Source organism: Dromiciops gliroides, chromosome 3, assembly GCF_019393635.1.
Source record: "Dromiciops gliroides isolate mDroGli1 chromosome 3, mDroGli1.pri, whole genome shotgun sequence".
NCBI lineage: Eukaryota > Metazoa > Chordata > Mammalia > Microbiotheria > Microbiotheriidae > Dromiciops > Dromiciops gliroides.
The window spans coordinates 286,784,754-286,803,589 of NC_057863.1; the positions used below are offsets into that span (position 1 = coordinate 286,784,754).

Sequence of the window (18,836 nt, forward strand, 5' to 3'; positions counted from 1 at the left end):
TTTTTAAAGTTCTTAGCACAGTAACTGGCATATAGCAAGCACTATATAAATGTTAGCTGTTATTTAATTTTGTATTAACCCTTGGGCCAAGGATAGATGTTTAAACACTAGAGATGGGCCTCAAAATGGAAATTCTTCTTAATCCTCAGAGAGTTAACTCTGAACCAGATTGACAAGACCAGGGTTTTAATAGCAAGCTTGCCCTTTCCCAGTGAAGAAAAAGACCTATGTAACTTCTGAGTACCTATAAATACAGCATTAATATAATTGAGAGTAAGATTTGTTCCCTATTCATCTAAGCATGGCCATGGATAAAACATTGGTCTTCAGTTCAAAACCAGTCTCAGAGATTTACTAGCTTTGTGACTCTGGTTAAGTTACTTAGCCCCTGTTTGCCTCAGTTTCCTCTTCTGTAAAAATAATAATAGCACCTACCTACCAGAATAGTTGTGAGCCTAAAATAAGATAATTTTTGTAATTTGTAAACCTGAAGTGCTAAATAAATGCTTATTTATTGTTGTTATTAATGTTTATACAATTTGTATAAATGTAACAACACTAAGCTCTTTAAGAGTAGAATTTTTCTTTTCTTTTTTCTTTTTCTTTTTGTCATAGTATCCTTTCCATCTGTCAAATTGCCTGTCACAAAGCAGGTGCATAATAATATTTGTTGACTGATCATATGCACCTGTATTGGAAGGTAGACTAACATGGTTTATCTGAGATTTTTAACAACCAGAATTTTATATCAACTGGAAATCTGGGAATTTACATTGAAATTAGATAGTAGACATGATTTTAGGGGAGCTAAGAAGGTACCCTCTTCTCAATAAATATCTTCTCCTTCATGCTCTTTGGCCCCCAGACCTCTTCCCTTAGACCTTCAATCCTTGCCAAAAAGCAAACAGGTTTTGTGAATAAATGTTTTAAAGTTAAAGTCAGTCATTTGAACTCCAGAGTGAAATTGGTTTTCCAAAATCTTTTTCATAAGCTTTACATAGAGGCAGAGTAGCCATGGAGAGAGCAACTCATTCCTTTCTTGGAACCTTCTAAGCATAAAATAAGTGAATTGGACTAGAGCAATAATTCCCATCATTTTTTTTGTTGTTTTGTGAAACTTTTTCTTTTTTTCCCCTTAATAGTATTTTATTATTTCCAGTTACATGTAAAGATTGTTTCAGACATTCATTTTTATAAGATTTTGAGTTCCAAATTTTTCTCCCTCCCTCCCTTTCCCCTCCCTAGGAGAGAAAGCAATCTGATATAGGTTATAGATGTATAATCACATTAAACATATCACCACATTCGTCATATTGTGAAATCTTTTCAATAATAACAGTGAAAATATGTTGTGAATCCTTAGGGTAATTTAATATGCTCATAATATAATTTTAGATTTGTTCATTAAAAGCTTAAAATAAATGCAATGATAACTTTTGCCAAAAAAGAATAACATTAAAATTTGCATGTTATAATTATAAAATATATTTTCTATCACAATTATGAAAATTTTGATGATAAAATAATTGCAAATATTCTAAGTGGAATATTCTACAAAAATGAAATGAAATAATCCAGCAAGACCTCATCTGTTTCATTTTTAAAAATTTTACAAATGGTATTGAATAGATATGTTTAATTAAATACATTACAGCTTAGAAGATATTTAACATAATATAACATTAATATATAAAAATTAATTTCAATGTCACATTTTGATGAAAAAATTTGTAATAATTGGCTCAAAAACAAATACAGTCAACTCTGGTTCTACATTGATTTGATTTTCATATTTTGATTAAAATAAGAATAAATTAAAAATACACATATGTGAATGGTTAATTAAAAGATCTGTATTTAATGACATACTTTTAAGTTCAATTGCATATATTAAATTGCTTAGTTTTTAACAATGTGAATATGTAACCAAATGTATGTAAGGAAAGAATCTCTTCAAATATGACTTTCTTTTCTTCTACCATTGGCACAGTGGCTACACTTCCACAGAAACTGTATTGCATTGTTAGAAATGCAGCTAATAGCTTGAATAATGTTGCGCAGCTCAAGTGTTGTTAGCAGCTCACAACTCAAATACTCCAAGCAGGCAGCAGAGTGTGGTTGAAGGCTTCTGTATTCATCTTCTGAATGTGCTGGAGACTGCACTGAAGTGAGGTCCTGCACTATGATTTATACCCACCAAGGGTCCCTCTCAACCTATCACATTACAGTTCCCATTTACATATAGCATTACAGAAACAACCAATCACAGCATATAGTATACCAACCCCCCATATATGGTAACTGTAACAACCAATCAAATTGTACCTGTCAACCAATCAGATTGTGATACTAGGCCTCAACCTTATTCTGGGCAAGAATGTCCATTCCTCATTAGAACAGTGCTATATTAACATAGATAAACGTACATAACTTGTCAAGAAACAAAACTCAAGTTGGGTTTTGAACACCAGAGTCATGTGGGAATCACCTCGGGTACCTGAAGTTGAACTCCCAGCTTAGTTTCGATCCCACAAAGTGCAGGCCCTGTTCCAACCCCTGCTCCATCCTGAGTCCCAGGGACCTTGGTTTCTCAGAGCCTTGTGTGCTATGTGACTCCCTGCTGGGAAGTTCAGGCAACAAAGTTGTGGGGCTTGGAACTAAACTCACTCTTTCTTTAGGGCTTTGACAAGAGTCCAAATATGGTCTTTTCTCTCAGGATGACAGACCAGTTTAGCTAACTAGTTCATTTAGAAGAATAGTAACATAAATGTGGTCTAAGTTTAAATTGGAAAACTCACTTAATACTGTAGTGATAGGCAGTTATAAAATTTGTTTGCAGAATGTTTGTGATCTGTGATGGTTGCAAGATGGTTTGTAATGCATATTACTGATTGATGAGGCATGATTATAAGGTAGTAAAGAGGAATAAGGGAGCTACCCTGGAGCAGTTTCAGTGTATATAATGCAGTTGAAAAGTGGAGCCAGTAGGTGGAAGAATAGATAGGGCACTACAGTCAGCACTTGGAGTCAAGAGGACCTCAGTTCAAATTTCACCTCAAACACTTACTAGCTGTGTGACACCCCCCTGCCCTGCCCCGGGCAAGTCACTTAACCCCAGTCCCCAGTTGCCTTAAACATCTGGGACCATCTCCAGTCCTCCTCATGTATATCTTGCCACTAGACCCAGATGGCTCTGAAATAGAGAATGAGGTTGGTGACCTTTCAAAGTTCTTCCTCACTTAAATCCAATTCACTGTGTTAACCTGTAAATTAAGGAAACAATCAGCATAGGAGAAATTAGGTCTTTAATAAGAACAGAGGAGCTATAGCTTGTGGTATCACAAAGCTCCGAAGCTAAGAATACCCAAAGATGGGAACTGAGGACAGGGTTTTTATGGGGTAACAAACAGAAGGGAACCAAAAGATTGCTCCAGCATCATGTACAACTGCTTAATGTAAATGAACCATTAACAAAAGAAACAATAGAATTGTTCCTGAGTTACTAACTCTAAATAGAAACTACTTAATGTAGTTGGACCCTTTCATATAATAACATAAAGTCCAGGGAGTAAGGTGGGGAAACATTGGGGGGTGGTAGGGGAGGTCCATAAGTCCAGCAAGAGTCTGGAAATGACAAAGACCGTCAGCCCCTGGCAATTCACATGCCTAGATGGGGAATCAGTCAGTTCTCAGTAAATTTGTAGTTATCAACTGCAAGTCATGCTATCACCCCTATGTCCTGGTCCTCTTTGAGAACAACCCTGACCATCTATCAGGAGTCATTTTGCATTTGAATATTTAATCCTCGTTATAATTTAGAAATAATTTTATGAAAATGTAAGAAAGTTTCGAAAAATGGTTTTGCTTAGTCAGTTTGATTTAATTGCTACATGAACACCAAAATCATGTACATTAATGGTTTTGAATTACTATAAAAAAACACACCAAGAAACAATAACAAACCATAATGTGCCAAACATTCCAGAGCAGGATATGTATGTATGTGTGTACATGCATGTATGTATATTATATATGTATATGTTTGTATGTACACACATACACATATATATTTCTAACATTATTGGTCAATTATTTACTGAATAAGGCATCATTAAAGAATTTTTATTATGAACACTTTGGAGCATTGCTTCAAATTTCCAAGGGGTTTATGAACTATTAAATAGTAACCACTGGACTAGAACCTAGATTTAGAGTTGGGCAGTCCTTATAGAGGTGAGGAGACTTTTCCAAGGTCACAAAGGTAATAAATGACAAAGGTAAGATTTCAAGTCAAGTCCTTTGCTTTGACTTCAAATTTATCACTCTCTCTATGTCATACTGTTTCTCAATGATCACCAAGGTACTGTACAGCTCTAAATTTTTGCATCTCTATAACTATAAATAAATGTGCATATTTAGTGAAAGAGATGTAGATTAAATGCAAGATGTTATGTTCTCCTACCAACTAAGGCCCAGGCTTCTGAAAAGAATATCTTTATCAGGGCAAGATTAGAATTACTAAAGCATGAAAATGAAATTGAGCATTCTTGCTTCAGTCACTTATCACCAGGTTTTAGAATTAGCTGCCCTGCAGGTACCTTTTTAATTATAATGCACACCCTTCAATTAAACACTGGAAGCTTGAAAATTAAGTGACAGTGGTGATGGCTTCTGAAGAAGACTGGAAGCTATGCTATTAAAAGCCCAGTCATGGAAAATGGGGAAATGTTTTCTTCATTTCATCTTAATTATATAAGCAATATTCTACTTATGTTAAATGTTACTAGAGAGAGTGATGCCAACAGTGGTTAAAAGTCCTTCAAATGAGAACCAATCACTTAGGTTAAAAGTAGAGTTTAAAATCTCTCTCTTTCTCTCTTATACTTATACTAATTCTAATTCAAATGAGATCCTGTAAAGTCATTTGATCTCTTGCCACCCACCCAGGGAACATTCTACAATCAAGATTCTATGTGGATCATGCAACAAGATGATTATATAAATTGCAGTTCTCTACTTAAATTGGCTAGAAATGATTCATTACATTCTTTCTCTGCTTAAGATTTTTACTGACTACCAAAGCAGTTCAACAAAGACTATTTTCTAGTTTATTATTTCAGAGGAAACATCGATAGACAGCAAGCTAAAGTCTGAAATGGCGATTCAAATTAAGTTCATAAGTAATAGTACCATCACCAGCACCTGGAGACTACTTCTTTGCCCCCAGGAACCAACATCCAATTCCACTCCTCTCCTGAGTTTGTCTTTCCCTTCACCTCTTGATAGGAAAAGGTCCAGGCTTTTTGGAGGATAGGACATCTAGTCTTTTTGTTGATAGCCATAGTTCCTTTCTCCAGTTTTTCCATAACCCCCAAACAAACAACCTGGAATTCCATATTGCCTTTCTGAGATGTTCTAAGATAAGTGTGTGGTGTATGGTACTTCTTTATTTTGAAATATATTGTTGCAAAGATCAGGCATAATAGTTAAAGTACCAGACAGAGACAGGAAAAACTTAGATATTGCCTTGGTACTGTAATGCCGAGGTCAACTAAAGTGTCAGGTTCAGTTTTGTCATCTTTCAAATGAGGATGACAATAGCACCTGCTTCACAGTGTTTTTGTTAGGACCAAATAAGATACAATATGTTAATTGCCTTGCAAAACTGAATGAACTATGTAAATACTGACATTATTATTTTTATTGTTGTTGTTACCATCCTGTTCACTTGAGCATTATTTGGTTTATTTCTTTTTCTTTTTAAAACATTATTTTATTTCTGATTTATAAATTTCTAATTTGTTTCCTATTTATAGGAATTTCTAATTTCTACAACATAGTATCATAAAAAGCTGCTTGCACATGAAACTACAAATCTACCATGTATAATTTACCATTGCTTTCAAATATACAACAGTTATCGTGTATTTCTTTTTCTTTTTTTTCTCCCCTCATCCCCACCCTATCAGTAGACACAAAGAGGTGCATATATACATGTATTTACACACATAAGCATATGTGTATATGGTGTGTGCACATATGTAAAACACATACCCATATGTTGTGTGTGATGAGCTCAATGACCTTAGAAAAACATGGAAAGACTTCCACAACATAGTGAAGTGTTCTGGATGCATATAGTGTGTTTCTTCATATATCCTGTATAGTTAATTTTGGTATTTATAATAAAGATGACTTTTTCACTCAGTCATTCTTTTTTTTTTTTTTTGCAGGGCAATGAGGGTTAAGTGACTTGCCCAGGATCACACAGCTAGTTAAGTGTCAAATGTCTGAGGCTGGATTTGAACTCAGGTCCTCCTGAATCCAAGGCCAGTGCTTTATACACTGTGCCACCTAGCTGCCCCTCAAAGTCATTCTTAAAAACAATATCGTTGTTACCATATACAATGCTCTTTTATTTCTTTTCATTTTACTCTTCATTATTTTGTGCAAGTCTTTCCATGTTTATCTAAGGTCATTGAGCTCATCATTTTAACCCCAGGGATTCTTCTTCTCTCCTAAGTCACAGTTAGTTCCCTCAGCCACACTGTCCCCAAAACATTCTTGCTCCCTGTGTTACCTGCACTCACCAGGCTTGTGCTCCTTCCTCCTCTCCCACCACCACAACTCAGGCACACATCTGGTCAGCACAGCTAGACCTGACTTTCAGAAACAGCAGGGAGTCCTTCTATCTTCCACCATTCAACATCTGCTATTCCATAAATGAAATTTTGAGCTGAAAGTTCCTGGGGATATGAGTTAAAAGTTCTTGAGGTGAGATTTCTTAAGCCCAGATTGATATGAAAGTTGACGCAAAATTTCCTAAGTTTGTTTCTTGACAGAGCAGGCCTCAGTCCTGCTGTTTGTTGACTTAGTGGAGTCCACCTAGAGGTGTCTACACTTCTCTCCGGCCAAACCTTAGTCCCTGGAGGCCCTGTCTTTTCTGAGGTCCTCTCAATTTGTCTAAGGAGGACAGCTGCTTTAACTTTTATTTTTGCTGCTCTACATTTTTTTTTCTGTTTCTGGAGGAAATCTGGATATCCTAGAAATTCTTTACCTATTCCTCCATCTTCCTAGAATGCACCACCCACTATTTGGTTTAGAGATCAACAGATGGACAGGCAGTGTAGAACACTGAAAAGAAATAAGACTGTGGTTTTAGTCATAGAATGTGGGCTCAGATCCCATGTTTGCTACTAATGTGAATTCCAGGAAGGGTTCTCACCTATAAAATGAGGAGATAAGACAAAATGATCTTGAAGATGCTTTCTAGTACTGAATCTATGTTGTAAACTAAATTATCCAATCTAGAGTGTAGATCAAACTAACCATTTCCCATGCTAAATTTTTTTTAAGAAAAAAAATTCTAGATAATTTGCTTGATACTTTATTTTTATAATGCTGCTTCAGGCATTACATGATATAAGAGGAAGCATACTAAATTTGTAGTCAGAGTGATGTGGGATAGCAAATTGATTGTGAGTCATCCCAAAAGAATTACAAGATTCAGTGACTCAGTTTCCCAAGTTTTATTGCAATACTGTGGGAGAGAACCAGAATATTGGAAAGGTATCTCTCAAGTAAGGAAAGGAAAGACAGTTATATTTATAGTATGGATAATTTGATTATCAGTCTCATTATAATAATCTCCACCTTGGGGAGGTACAAGGGAGGTCCTGTCCTTCTCATTATAATATTCTCCACCTAGGGGGGGGGTTATAGGGGAGGCCTTATCCTAATTTGGAGTTCCTAAGGTCCTAAGCCAACTCCTGAGGCGGGTACCTTTTTCAGTGGAGGTGTGTTTTGGAGGTTTACAGGTCATAAGGTGAATCTGGGGACAAATTTGGCCTTTTCTGCATATGTCTCTTTCCGATTCCCATGGCTAGTTTCAAAATATAATCATTTTTCATTAGAATTTCTATAGGTTGTCTTTTTCCTTTATTGTTATTTTGACCTGACCCATTCTGGTCCGTTATGGATGCTGATCACTGTGGGTACGAGAACCTAGCATTTTGACTTATAAGTTATCCATTAACTGGGGTCTGACTCCCTTTTAGAGCTAATATCTGAATTAGAGCTTGGATCTTAGGTTTTTCTATTAACCCTTTTTTCCCCTCCTATATCAAGAGTACCCAGCAAGGCTCAATATTCCTTGTATAATCTCTGGCTGGTCTGAGAAACTTTTGCACCTCAATTGCCTCACTTTTAAAATTAGGGAGTTGGATGAATTATAACTATGGTTCTAATGTTCTTCCAGTTCCCAAATCCTATAATTTACACTAGGCTAGACACAAACTAGCTTAAGGTTCTTAAACCAAGCTTGGAGGGGATTTTGGTTTTCATAAATTTTTTTAACATTGTTTAAATGGGTCCTCGGCTTCTGTTCTCTGAACCTTGCGGGCGAGACCCCATCCAGAAACTCAACATGTCTATTCTCAAGATCCAAGCAAGAGAGATCTTCGACTCTTGTGGAAACCCCACTGTTGAGGTTGATCTCCACACTGCAAAAGGTCTCTTCCGAGCTGCTGTACCCAGTGGTGCTTCTACTGGCATCCATGAAGCCCTGGAGCTTCGAGACAATGATAAGACCTGCTACGTGGGGAAAGGTGTCTCAAAAGCGGTTGAGCACATCTATAAAACTATTGCCCCGACTGTGGTTAGCAAGAAACTGAATGTTGTGGAACAGGAGAAGATTGACAATTTGATGATTGAGATGGACAGCACCGAGAACAAATCTAAATTTGGCACAAATGCCATCTTGGGAGTGTCTCTGGCTGTTTGTAAGGCCAGCACTGCTGAGAAAGGTGTCTCCCTCTTCCGGCATATTGCTGACCTTGCTGGCAATGATGAAGTTGTCCTGCCAGTTCCAGCCTTCAACGTGATCAATGGGGGCTCCCATGCTGGTAACAAGCTGGCCATGCATGAGTTCATGATCCCCCCGGTTGGCGCAGCAAACTTCAAGGAGGCCATGCGTATTGGAGCTGAGGTCTACCACAACCTGAAGAGTGTGATTAAGCAGAAATATGGACAGGACGCCACCAACGTAGGGGATGAGGGTGGCTTTGCTCCTAACATCCTGGAGAATAAGGAAGCTCTGGAGCTGCTAAAGAATGCCATTGGTAAGGCCGGCTATACTGATAAGGTCGTAATTGGCATGGATGTGGCTGCCTCAGAATTCTTCCGATCTGGGAAATATGACTTGGACTTCAAGTCACCTGATGATGCCAGCAGATACATCTCCCCTTCTGAGCTTGGTGATCTCTATAAGAGCTTCATCAAGGACTATCCAGCGGTGTCTATTGAAGATCCCTTTGATCAGGATGATTGGGAAGCTTGGAAGAATTTCACTGCTACTTCTGGTATCCAGGTGGTAGGGGATGATCTCACTGTGACCAATCCCAAGCGCATTGAAAAGGCTGTGAGTGAGAAAGCCTGCAACTGCCTCTTACTCAAAGTGAACCAGATCGGCTCTGTGACTGAATCTCTCAAGGCGTGCAAGCTGGCCCAGTCCAATGGGTGGGGAGTAATGGTTTCTCATCGTTCTGGGGAGACTGAAGATACCTTCATTGCAGACCTGGTGGTGGGTCTTTGCACCGGGCAGATCAAGACTGGTGCCCCCTGCCGATCTGAGCGTCTGGCCAAATATAACCAGCTTCTCAGAATTGAGGAAGAGCTGGGCAGCAAGGCTAAATTTGCTGGAAGAAACTTGAGCAACCCCTGGGCCAAGTAAACTGGCCAGAAAGCCTCAGAGCCAGCAGGCATGAGTCTCCTCCACAGAAGTCTGCTCCTGTCCTAAGAATGGGCAGCTCCGAGTACTAGACCAGTTTTGTTTGGGAGCAGGGGCCTTTGCTATTTAACTCTCCCTCTCCCTCCTATTTTCTGTGATGTTCTCACTGCTTCATTAGAACTGTCTTATCAGAGACTGTACCTGATCATCTGGCGCTCTGTTGGAGATAGCCTGTCATTTTGTGACTGGCTCCAGTGACCATCTCATCCCCACCCCCTGTGTTAATGTGTGAAGCCTTATACTTGTGATGCAGCCCCGATGAGCCCACAGGCCTGATACTTAGTGGCTTCTTTGTGCAGAATAAAAGTATTCAGTAACTCACTGGGGAAAAAAACAAAACAAAACATTGTTTAAATGAGGGAAAAAATCTGCTTCCAAGTCACAGCAGTTGTGAAAAATGGTTTCCTTGAATTAGACTAGTTAACTAACTCAATTATGTGGTCAATTGTTATTAATAGTGGTTAATGTTCAGAGCCTGGCCACTACAGTGACAAGTGTTACAGAAATTTATAGACAGTTTATCTTTCCTGTGATAGAAAATAATTCCTTACTCACTTGGAATAATTTTAATTAAGTAATGATCAACTAGACAGAACTGCTTTGTCTACCTTGACCTTTAGAAAATGTATGTCCTCTTTAGTTGCCTTTAATCAACTCTGAATACATGAAAGGTTGGTCCAGTTCATTAAGATTTGTAGTCTGGATGGAATCATTGCGGAAATTACTGAAAAATTCCAGTTCTGTTTTTGTTTGAGAGCAGAGGCCTGGGGGTAAAGGTGGAGAGTGCATTATCTACTATATTGATGTGCCTAGATTACAAATAATTTTAGAGGTGAGACATGAATTAATATATTTCATTTTCATAATATACTATAAGACTAATTATATCACTAACAACACAATATACTCTTGCAAAATGTCATCTAGTATTAATATGGATGCAAAGAATACATTCCAATAGGAATGTGCATGAAATATATATTCTAGAAGTGCCATGTGATTTACATATTCTGTTTGACTTCAAATTTTAATATGAAGTAATAGAGGACAAATAATATATCCATTTTACAGACTGGAAAAATAATATTTAGCTAGAAATAGAATAGCCAATTTGCACTGCACTTTCTTCTTTATTCACTAGAAATTCTATTATATTAGAGGTCTTTGAGGCATATTTAAACTCAGGGAAGTAATAGCTCTGTATATTACCACCTGTTCTGACTCCAAAATCCTGTTCTTAGTATTAACTATATAAAATAAGAAGTTACTTAAATGCATTGCTTTAGTAAAGATTACATGAATGTATTAACTTAAATGTTCATTTCTGATGGACTTTTACCATGTCTTCCTGAGCAGTTTATGTTAGCTTAAATTTAAAACAACCAAAACCTTTTCAGATAAATAAAGAAAAGGTAAAGACTGGGATAAATACACAATTATAAATTATATTATGGTAAACTACATGTACCACAAGTGGATACCCATTGATTGAGGAAGGGCTGAACATATTTTGTTATATAAACATAATTGTAAATGTTATTGTGCCATTAAAAAAACCAAATTTGCCACATAAAGTGAATGTCAATAGGGCTGTGGGAAGACAATTAGGCTAATGCACGATTGGTGGAGCTGTGATTGGGGAATGACTGAACAAATATTGATACGTGAATGTAATTAAATATAACTGTCATAAAACTGAGCACTTCAGACAAACTTGGCCAGACTTGTATGAACTGATAAAGAAAATAAGTAGAACAAAAATAATATATGCAAAACTATAATAATGTAAAGTAAAATAATGCTAAAAACAAAGCAGAATATTATATAATGGCAATGACAAATCTTGTTCCCAGAGAGATAAGGTAATATGCCTTTCCTTGTGTTGGTTGCATTCTGTGAGTACAAAACGTTCTGTTTATTGTCACAGGAGCATAAATCTAGAGCTGGAAAGGACTTTAGGATCTATCTAGCCTAACAACATCATTTTACAAATGAAGGAACTGAGAACAAGGTAGGTAGAGTAAGTGACTTGCTCAAGGTCCTGCAGGCCATAAACATCAGAAGTGAGATTTAAATTCAAGTCATCTGAATCTAGAGCCATTGCTCTTTCAGACATGCCATGAACACATATGGTTGTTATGATGGTTGGTTTTAATTAGCTGGGTTTTTTTTTTTGTCTTCATGACAAGGGAATGCTCACTGGGTTAGATTGGGTTGGGATGTCCAAAAATGACTCTAATATAAAGAAGAAAGCATCAGGTAAACCTTAATTAACAAAAAGGAGAAAAAGGGAACAACATATAATTACTGAGAAAAATAAATAATTTAATTAATATGTGTCTTACCTATGTGATTTGCTTATTTGCTAAAGTAGTAGGGAATCTATTATAAAAGTAACTAAATAAATGAATAAATATTATGTATAGAGTACATATAAATATAAATACATATTCTCCCCATACACATATATGTGTGTGTACATAGATATATATGTAGAGAGATGAAAGAGAGGGAGAGAGAGAGAGAGAGAGAGAGAGACGAAAGCTAGTGATTTCTTCATGAGTATACTGTCATCTTGCATTCTTGGATTCTGGGCATCACCAATACTTCCCAATTACTCCCTTGTCACTATACTCTGTTCTCTCCCTGTAATAGTATTTTTGTGAGCATGCATGGTAGACAAGAAGGGGAGAAACAACGTGACTGCTCTCCTTTTAAAGCCCTCCATAACTTGTACTCTTCCTAACTTTCCAGTCTTGTATCTTACTTGCCAACTGGACTCTATGATACAGTGCCACTTGTTTCTTTTCCGTTCCTCACAAAGGATAGTCCATATCCAGACTTCATAAATTTTCACTAGATGTTCCATGTATTCTGAGTAATCTTCTTCATTGTCATTGCCTTCCTGGCTTTGCTGATTTCCTTCAAGTCTCAGCTCAAATTCTACCATCTGTAAAAACCTTTTCCCAGTGCCCTTTAATACTAGGGCCTTCCCTCTGAGATTGTCTTCAAGCTCTCCTGCATATATCTTGTACGTACATACTTTTGTGTATGTTATGTCCTCCATTATATTGTGAGTTCCTTGATGGAAGAAACTATTTTATCTTTTTTTTATATCACTAGTGCGTGGTGCAGTTCCTGGAATCTATCCTTCCCATATATCATCACTTCTAGAAGGAAGGAAAGAATTCACATCTTTTCCCAGGAAAATAATAATATACCTCTTTCTTGAGGATTCTACATATGGATTGTTTAGTCACTCAATTGTGTCCAACTCTTTGTGAGCCCATGGACCATAACACACCAGGCCCTTCTATCATCCACTATCTCTTGAAGTCTGTCCAAGTTCATGGCATTGTTTCCATGCCACTATTTATTCATCTCATCCTCTGCCATGCCCTTTTCCTTTTGTCTTCAATATTTCTCCACATCAGGGTCTTTTCCAATGAGTCCCATCTTCTAATTATGTGGCCAAAGTATTTAGGCCTCAGCTTTGATATTTGCCCTTCCAGGGAATAACCTGAATTCATTTCTTTAAGGATTGTCTGATTTGATTTCCTTGCTGTCCAAGGGAATCTCAAAAATCTCCTCTAGCACCACAATTCTAAAGAGTTGATTCTGCTGTGCTCAGCTATCTTTAGAGTTCAGCTCTCACAGCCATACATTATTATTATTTTTTTTTTTAGTGAGGCAATTGGGGTTAAATGACTTGCCCAAGGTCACACAGCTAGTAAGTGTTAAGTGTCTGAGGCCGGATTTGAACTCAAGTACTCCTGACTCCACGGCCGGTGCTCTATCCACTGTGCCACCTAGCTGCCCACAACCATACATTATTACTGGAAAAGCAATAGCTTTGATGATGTGGACCTTTCCCAGTAAGGTAGTATGTTATGCATATTTGCCATAGCTTTCCTTCCAAGAAGCAAGTGTCTTTTAATTTCATGCCTGTGGTCATCATCTGAAGTGATAACTGAGCTCAAGAATATAGTCTGGCATTACTTCCATTTCTTCTTCCTCTATTTGCCAGGAAGTCATGACACAAGTTGCCAAAATCTCAGTTTCTTTTTAAAGCTTAAACCCAACTTTTACACTCTCCTCTTTCACCCTCAGTCGAGAGGTTTCTCCATATTATAAACTGGTCTCTTAATGCCCTCACAACATTACTCTAGTTTTGTGGCTTAAACTACTTTCAAGATTTCCAAATTTAAAGTGGTAAAGAAGTTTATATTTAACTCACTCTCTCAACCAAATCACATTTTTAAAGCACCTACTATTCACCTAGCACTATATTTTTAGAGGTTACAAAAAAAAGGATAACACATGGTTCCTGTCTTCAAGAAACTCACAGCTTTGTCTAAGAGACAATGATAAAACTACAACGCAATTTAAAATTTTCTCTGATTAAATACAAAATGTTTTATACAGAAAAAGCCCAAGTTAAAAGTCCAAGGTTTTTACTTATTTGGTGTCTTGAACCTCTTTGGCAGACTGGTAAAGCCTATGGAACCCTTCTCAGAACAGCATTTTTAAATTCATAAAATAAAATGCATAGGGCTAGAAAATAAAACAATTATGTTGACTTGTCAAAAATATTTTTAAAACACATTCAAATATGTTCACAGACCCTATATTTAGACCTCTCATTTTAGAGAAAGGAGAGATCAATTAAGGTGTGAGAAGATGTAGAACAGGTGATAGAGAAGCATCTGATGTAGGCCTTGAAGTCTGGCAAGGACATAACTATGTGCCACTTTAGACAAAGTTATTAGAAAAATCTAAGGACAAAGGCAAGAACTAGCATGCCCTGTTAAAGGGAATTAAGGAGAGTAATCTGACAGAGAAGGCTTGTCATAGGGAAGAGATAAACTTGGGTAAGTTATCAAGACCTTAAAAGTTATACAGAGGAATTTAAACTTCCTTTGGTAAGTGAAAAGGAGATATAGGTTTTTGATAAGGGAGTGACATGAAGAAAGGTATTTCCAAGATTAGTCTGGCAGTTGTATGCAACATAAATTGGAAAACTAGAATGACTAAAGGGAAAAAAGGCAGTGCAGGTTGAAATGTTCATGATTGAAAGCAGGAATGGATTTCAGGGAGCGTCTTGCTCATCTCTCTCATTTTATAGATAAGTAAACAGAGACTCATTGAGGTGAAATAATTTACCCAGGGTCACATAATGAGTAACTGGCAATGAAAGCCTGTACTAAGGTGGTGGTAGTGGCAAGGAAGAGAAGGGTGAATATGAGAGAAATTTAGAATCTGGTGATTAGTGTTTCCTTCCTTCCTTCCTTCCTTCCTTCCTTCCTTCCTTCCTTCCTTCCTTCCTTCCTTCCTTCCTTCCTTCCTTCCTTCCTTCCTTCCTTCCTTCCTTCCTTCCTTCCTTCCTTCCTTCCTTCCTTCCTTCCTTCCTTCCTTCCTTCCTTCCTTCCTTTCTTTCTTTCTTTCTTTCTTTCTTTCTTTCTTTCTTTCTTTCTTTCTTTCTTTCTTTCTTTCGGTGAGGCAATTGGTGTTAAGTGACTTTCCCAGGGTCCCACAGCTAGTAAGTGTTAAGTGTCTGAGGCTGGATTTGAACTCAGGTCCTCCTGAATCCCAGGCTGGTGCTTTATCCACTGGGCCACCTAGCTGCCCCAAAATAGTGTTTTCTTATGGATAATATTTATTGAAAAGAAAACTTCCATTCAGAAACTGAGGCAGATGGAGATTAAATGACTTGCCCAAGGTAAAAAAGTTAGTAAATTTCTGAGGCTGAATCTAAACTCAGTTCTTGCTGATTCCAGGCCCAGTTCTCTATCTGCTATGATACCTAGTTTGTTGTAAGCAGTCTTAGTAAGTTTAGGGCCTAGTCTCAAGTTTTAAAAAATTAGAATTGGGGGCGGCTAGGTGGCGCAGTGAATAAAGCACTGGCTCTGGATTCAGGAGGACCTAAGTTCAAATCTAACCTCAAACACTTGACACTTCCTAGCTGTGTGACACTGGGCAGGTCACTTAACCCTCATTGCCCCACAAAAAGGAAAACAAAAACAAAATCAAATAAAAAATCAGAATTTCAGTTGTTGTTTTTTTATTTAGTTTAAAGGTGTTGAAGCTCTCAGAAATGAATTTTCATTAAACAAGCTAACATGAAACTTATTTCTAAGCCAGAATCCCACTTAATTTATAATGGAAGAGAGGCAATATTTTAGAATGGTTAGAACACTGAAACTGAAGTCAGGAAGAAACCAAATTCCCTCCTCAGACACTAGCTAGAAGTGCAACACTGAACAAGTACCTTAACATTTCTGGTCCCCAGTTTCCTCTTCTGTAAAATGAAGAGGTTGAACTCTATGATCTTAAAGGTGACTTCCATATCTGAATCTATGATCAGAGATATAGATATGGTTATAGATATAGATACAGATATAGTTAAATTTACTTAGGAGACCACATAGGTTTCTAAATGAATTCAGAATTAGAACAAAGAAATACAGCATGAGCTATTTGTCCATATTTGAGTTGTGTTAGTAAGCTTTCTCAAGGAATATTTCCATAACACTTTAGTTTGTTTTTGAATTACCTTTTTCTTCTTTTGAGCTATTTCTAGCTAAAACAAGGTTCTCAATCTCTTTTTCTGTCATGAACCCCTTTGGCAGTCTAAGGAAGACTATGGAACTCTTCTTAGAATAATGTGGCAGTTTACACATAAAATAAAGTACATGGGATTACAAAGGAAATTGTTTGTATTGACATAGTTATAAGCATATTAAAAATAAACAAGTTCACAGATGATAGGTTAATATTCTCTGGTCTAGCAATACTGATAGAAGTCAGTAGACTTAATAAACTGAACCCTCTCTCAGACAATGCTGGATTCACTTGTTTCAAGTTTAATTTTCCTCAGAACAAAAAGTGGTTTGAACATATGGATTCTGCTTATCACCAAGTCATTCTTTTGCCTGCAAGGGTCAAAGCAGCCCACTAGGGAAACTACTCTGGCAGTTTGCTCTTGCTTAGACAAGACAAAGAAAAAGCTTCCTGCTATTGCAATTTGAACTCTAATAAGAGTAGTTTCTTTTTTGCATAAAATTAAGAATTGCACTTCAGGACTATGAAGTAATAAGCATTCTGGGGAAAGAGAATGCCTTCTCCAAGATTCCTGTATTATTAGGGCTAAAGAATTCTCTAGTTTGACATGTTGTTACTTCTAAGACCAGTTCATTGGAATAATGTGTACAGAGACAATGACCCTGATGAACATGAGCTGTGTTTCTGTTGACTAATAGCAGCTAAAAACAAAGTAAAACAAAACAAAACAAAAAATGCTTGAATGGCAAGAGCCAGGAATCTAGAAAGAAGTAAAGAAAATACCACTGGCTCTAAACTAATCTCCTGTGATACCTTGTACAAACTGCTCTGCATTATAGGAAGACAGCATGAGCTGTATGTTCTTCTTTGAATGGCTTCCTGAGATGATGGTAAAAATAGGTTTGCAACATATTTAATATGAATCCAAAAGGATCAGGACTGTCTCATGAAAGGAAACTCTAAACAAAACCCTTGGAGAGCAAAGAGGGTATTTCTTCCCTCCCCTACACAGAGGACTGTCACTGTGGGGACCTCCTTGGCAGGTAGGTTCCTCAAAGCTAATTGTTCTCCTGCTGTTTTCATCTGAAGAAGAGATACTTACCTTTCTGAATAGCAGCCTACCTGACTGTGAGTTAAATGTTTGAAGAATTTTCATTTCAAAAAGACTGGCCTTGCCAGCTACTATGGTTCAGGCTTATCCAGAAGAGGTATTACTGATGACAGATATTACCAGTAATGCCCACAATGGGGACTGAAACAAAAAATAAATTTCTTGCTGCAGTAGAATTACCAATTTTATTCATATTTTCTTTATTGACACATCTCTGTTTTAAGACTATAAATCAAGGGAGTGTTCTCTATGTATAATCTACCTCATTTACTTATTTGGGGAGAGAGGAGGATGGGAGTATAAGGGAGTCTTGAATTTTTTTTTGCCAGGACAAAGAGCTGAATTAAAGAGAAAGCTAGATGTTTGTTATTGGCTGTGCTTGAGGGGAGGGAAAGCTAATCAATAGTGGTAGAAGAGGCAAGAGAGGTAGATTTGGAGTTAGTGAAAGCCTATGTTCAAACCCTCTCTCTGAAACTTACTAGGCATGTGACTGGGTAAATCACAAACCCTGAGGATCAGTTCCCTGGAAAATGGAGATTATCAGACCTATATAGTACTTGCCTCATAGGATTGTTCTGAGAGGCTCAACAGAGATAATGAATAGAAAGTGCTTTATATACCTGAAAGTCATATAAATGCCAACTATTTTTATTGCTTTGTGTGCCACCCTCCAGCCCTTATCTTATTCAGCTGTCTGCTGGTCCTGTGGAGTACAGTGCAGACAATAGAAATCGAAACCTGTAGGGAAAGTCCAGTTAATAGACTCTGAACTTATTTCTTGGTACCAAAGGCACTACAACCCTAAACCTCTAACTTGAAAAAGATAACTTTTGGTTAACTGTACAAATAATATCTCTCTATGTGCCACTCTTTAAAACTTTTATTGCACTTTGTTTAAAAAATAATCTTTCCCTCTAAGCAATAAGGAATTTCTAAAAATAAAAAAAAAGAATGGTTGGGACTGGATGCTGGTGAAGGACATTGATTCAGATATCTTTTCATTGATTCCTTTGTATCATTTTTTCTTGAAGAAACAGGTATGATGAACTCAAAAATGAATGGTCATTGCTGAGAGTGAGGGGTATATTAGTACTCAGTTATTTTTTGTAACATCCTTACCTTTTCATTTTAGAGTATGTGAATAAGGAAGGAATTATGGAGTTATGTAAGTAAACATAATTTATAAGATGAAGCATTATTGCACAGTGGCACTTTTGAGATATAAGAGAAAATTTGGAGGACTGGCCAACTGATCAGTAGGTATTTCTTTGGGACTTTTGGAAAATAGGGGCAGTATATGCATCTGAAGAGTTCAAAGTTCCACAAAATCAAAGACAAATGTTTAATTGAAACTTGGAATAAATAGGACCTTAGAAT

At 37.1% G+C, this 18,836-nt stretch overlaps 2 protein-coding genes across 3 annotated transcripts in view; both read left to right on the top strand.

Annotated features, from left to right (window-relative positions):
- Positions 1-18,836, top strand: part of DMD (dystrophin) — a 2,325,391-nt gene that overhangs the window by 285,226 nt on the left and 2,021,329 nt on the right.
- Positions 302-9,730, top strand: LOC122748794 (alpha-enolase-like). Of its 2 annotated transcripts, none has more exons than XM_043994765.1 (2): positions 302-322; positions 8,417-9,730. In XM_043994765.1, exons 1-2 carry the CDS (start codon positions 302-304, stop codon positions 9,728-9,730), a joined length of 1,335 nt encoding a protein of 444 aa, XP_043850700.1. The 2 variants fall into 2 exon arrangements, with proteins under 2 accessions (XP_043850700.1, XP_043850701.1); XM_043994766.1 differs by lacking the exon at positions 302-322 and having other exon boundaries at positions 8,426-8,608; positions 8,729-9,730.

What these genes read in the sequence shown, in the direction of transcription:
- LOC122748794 (XM_043994765.1), top strand. Translation starts at nt 302, where the DNA reads ATGGCCATGGATAAAACATTG. An exon ending in TGGCCATGGATAAAACATTG is followed by an intron (nt 323 to 8,416) that starts GTCTTCAGTTCA and finishes GACCCCATCCAG; the next exon opens with AAACTCAACATGTCTATTCT.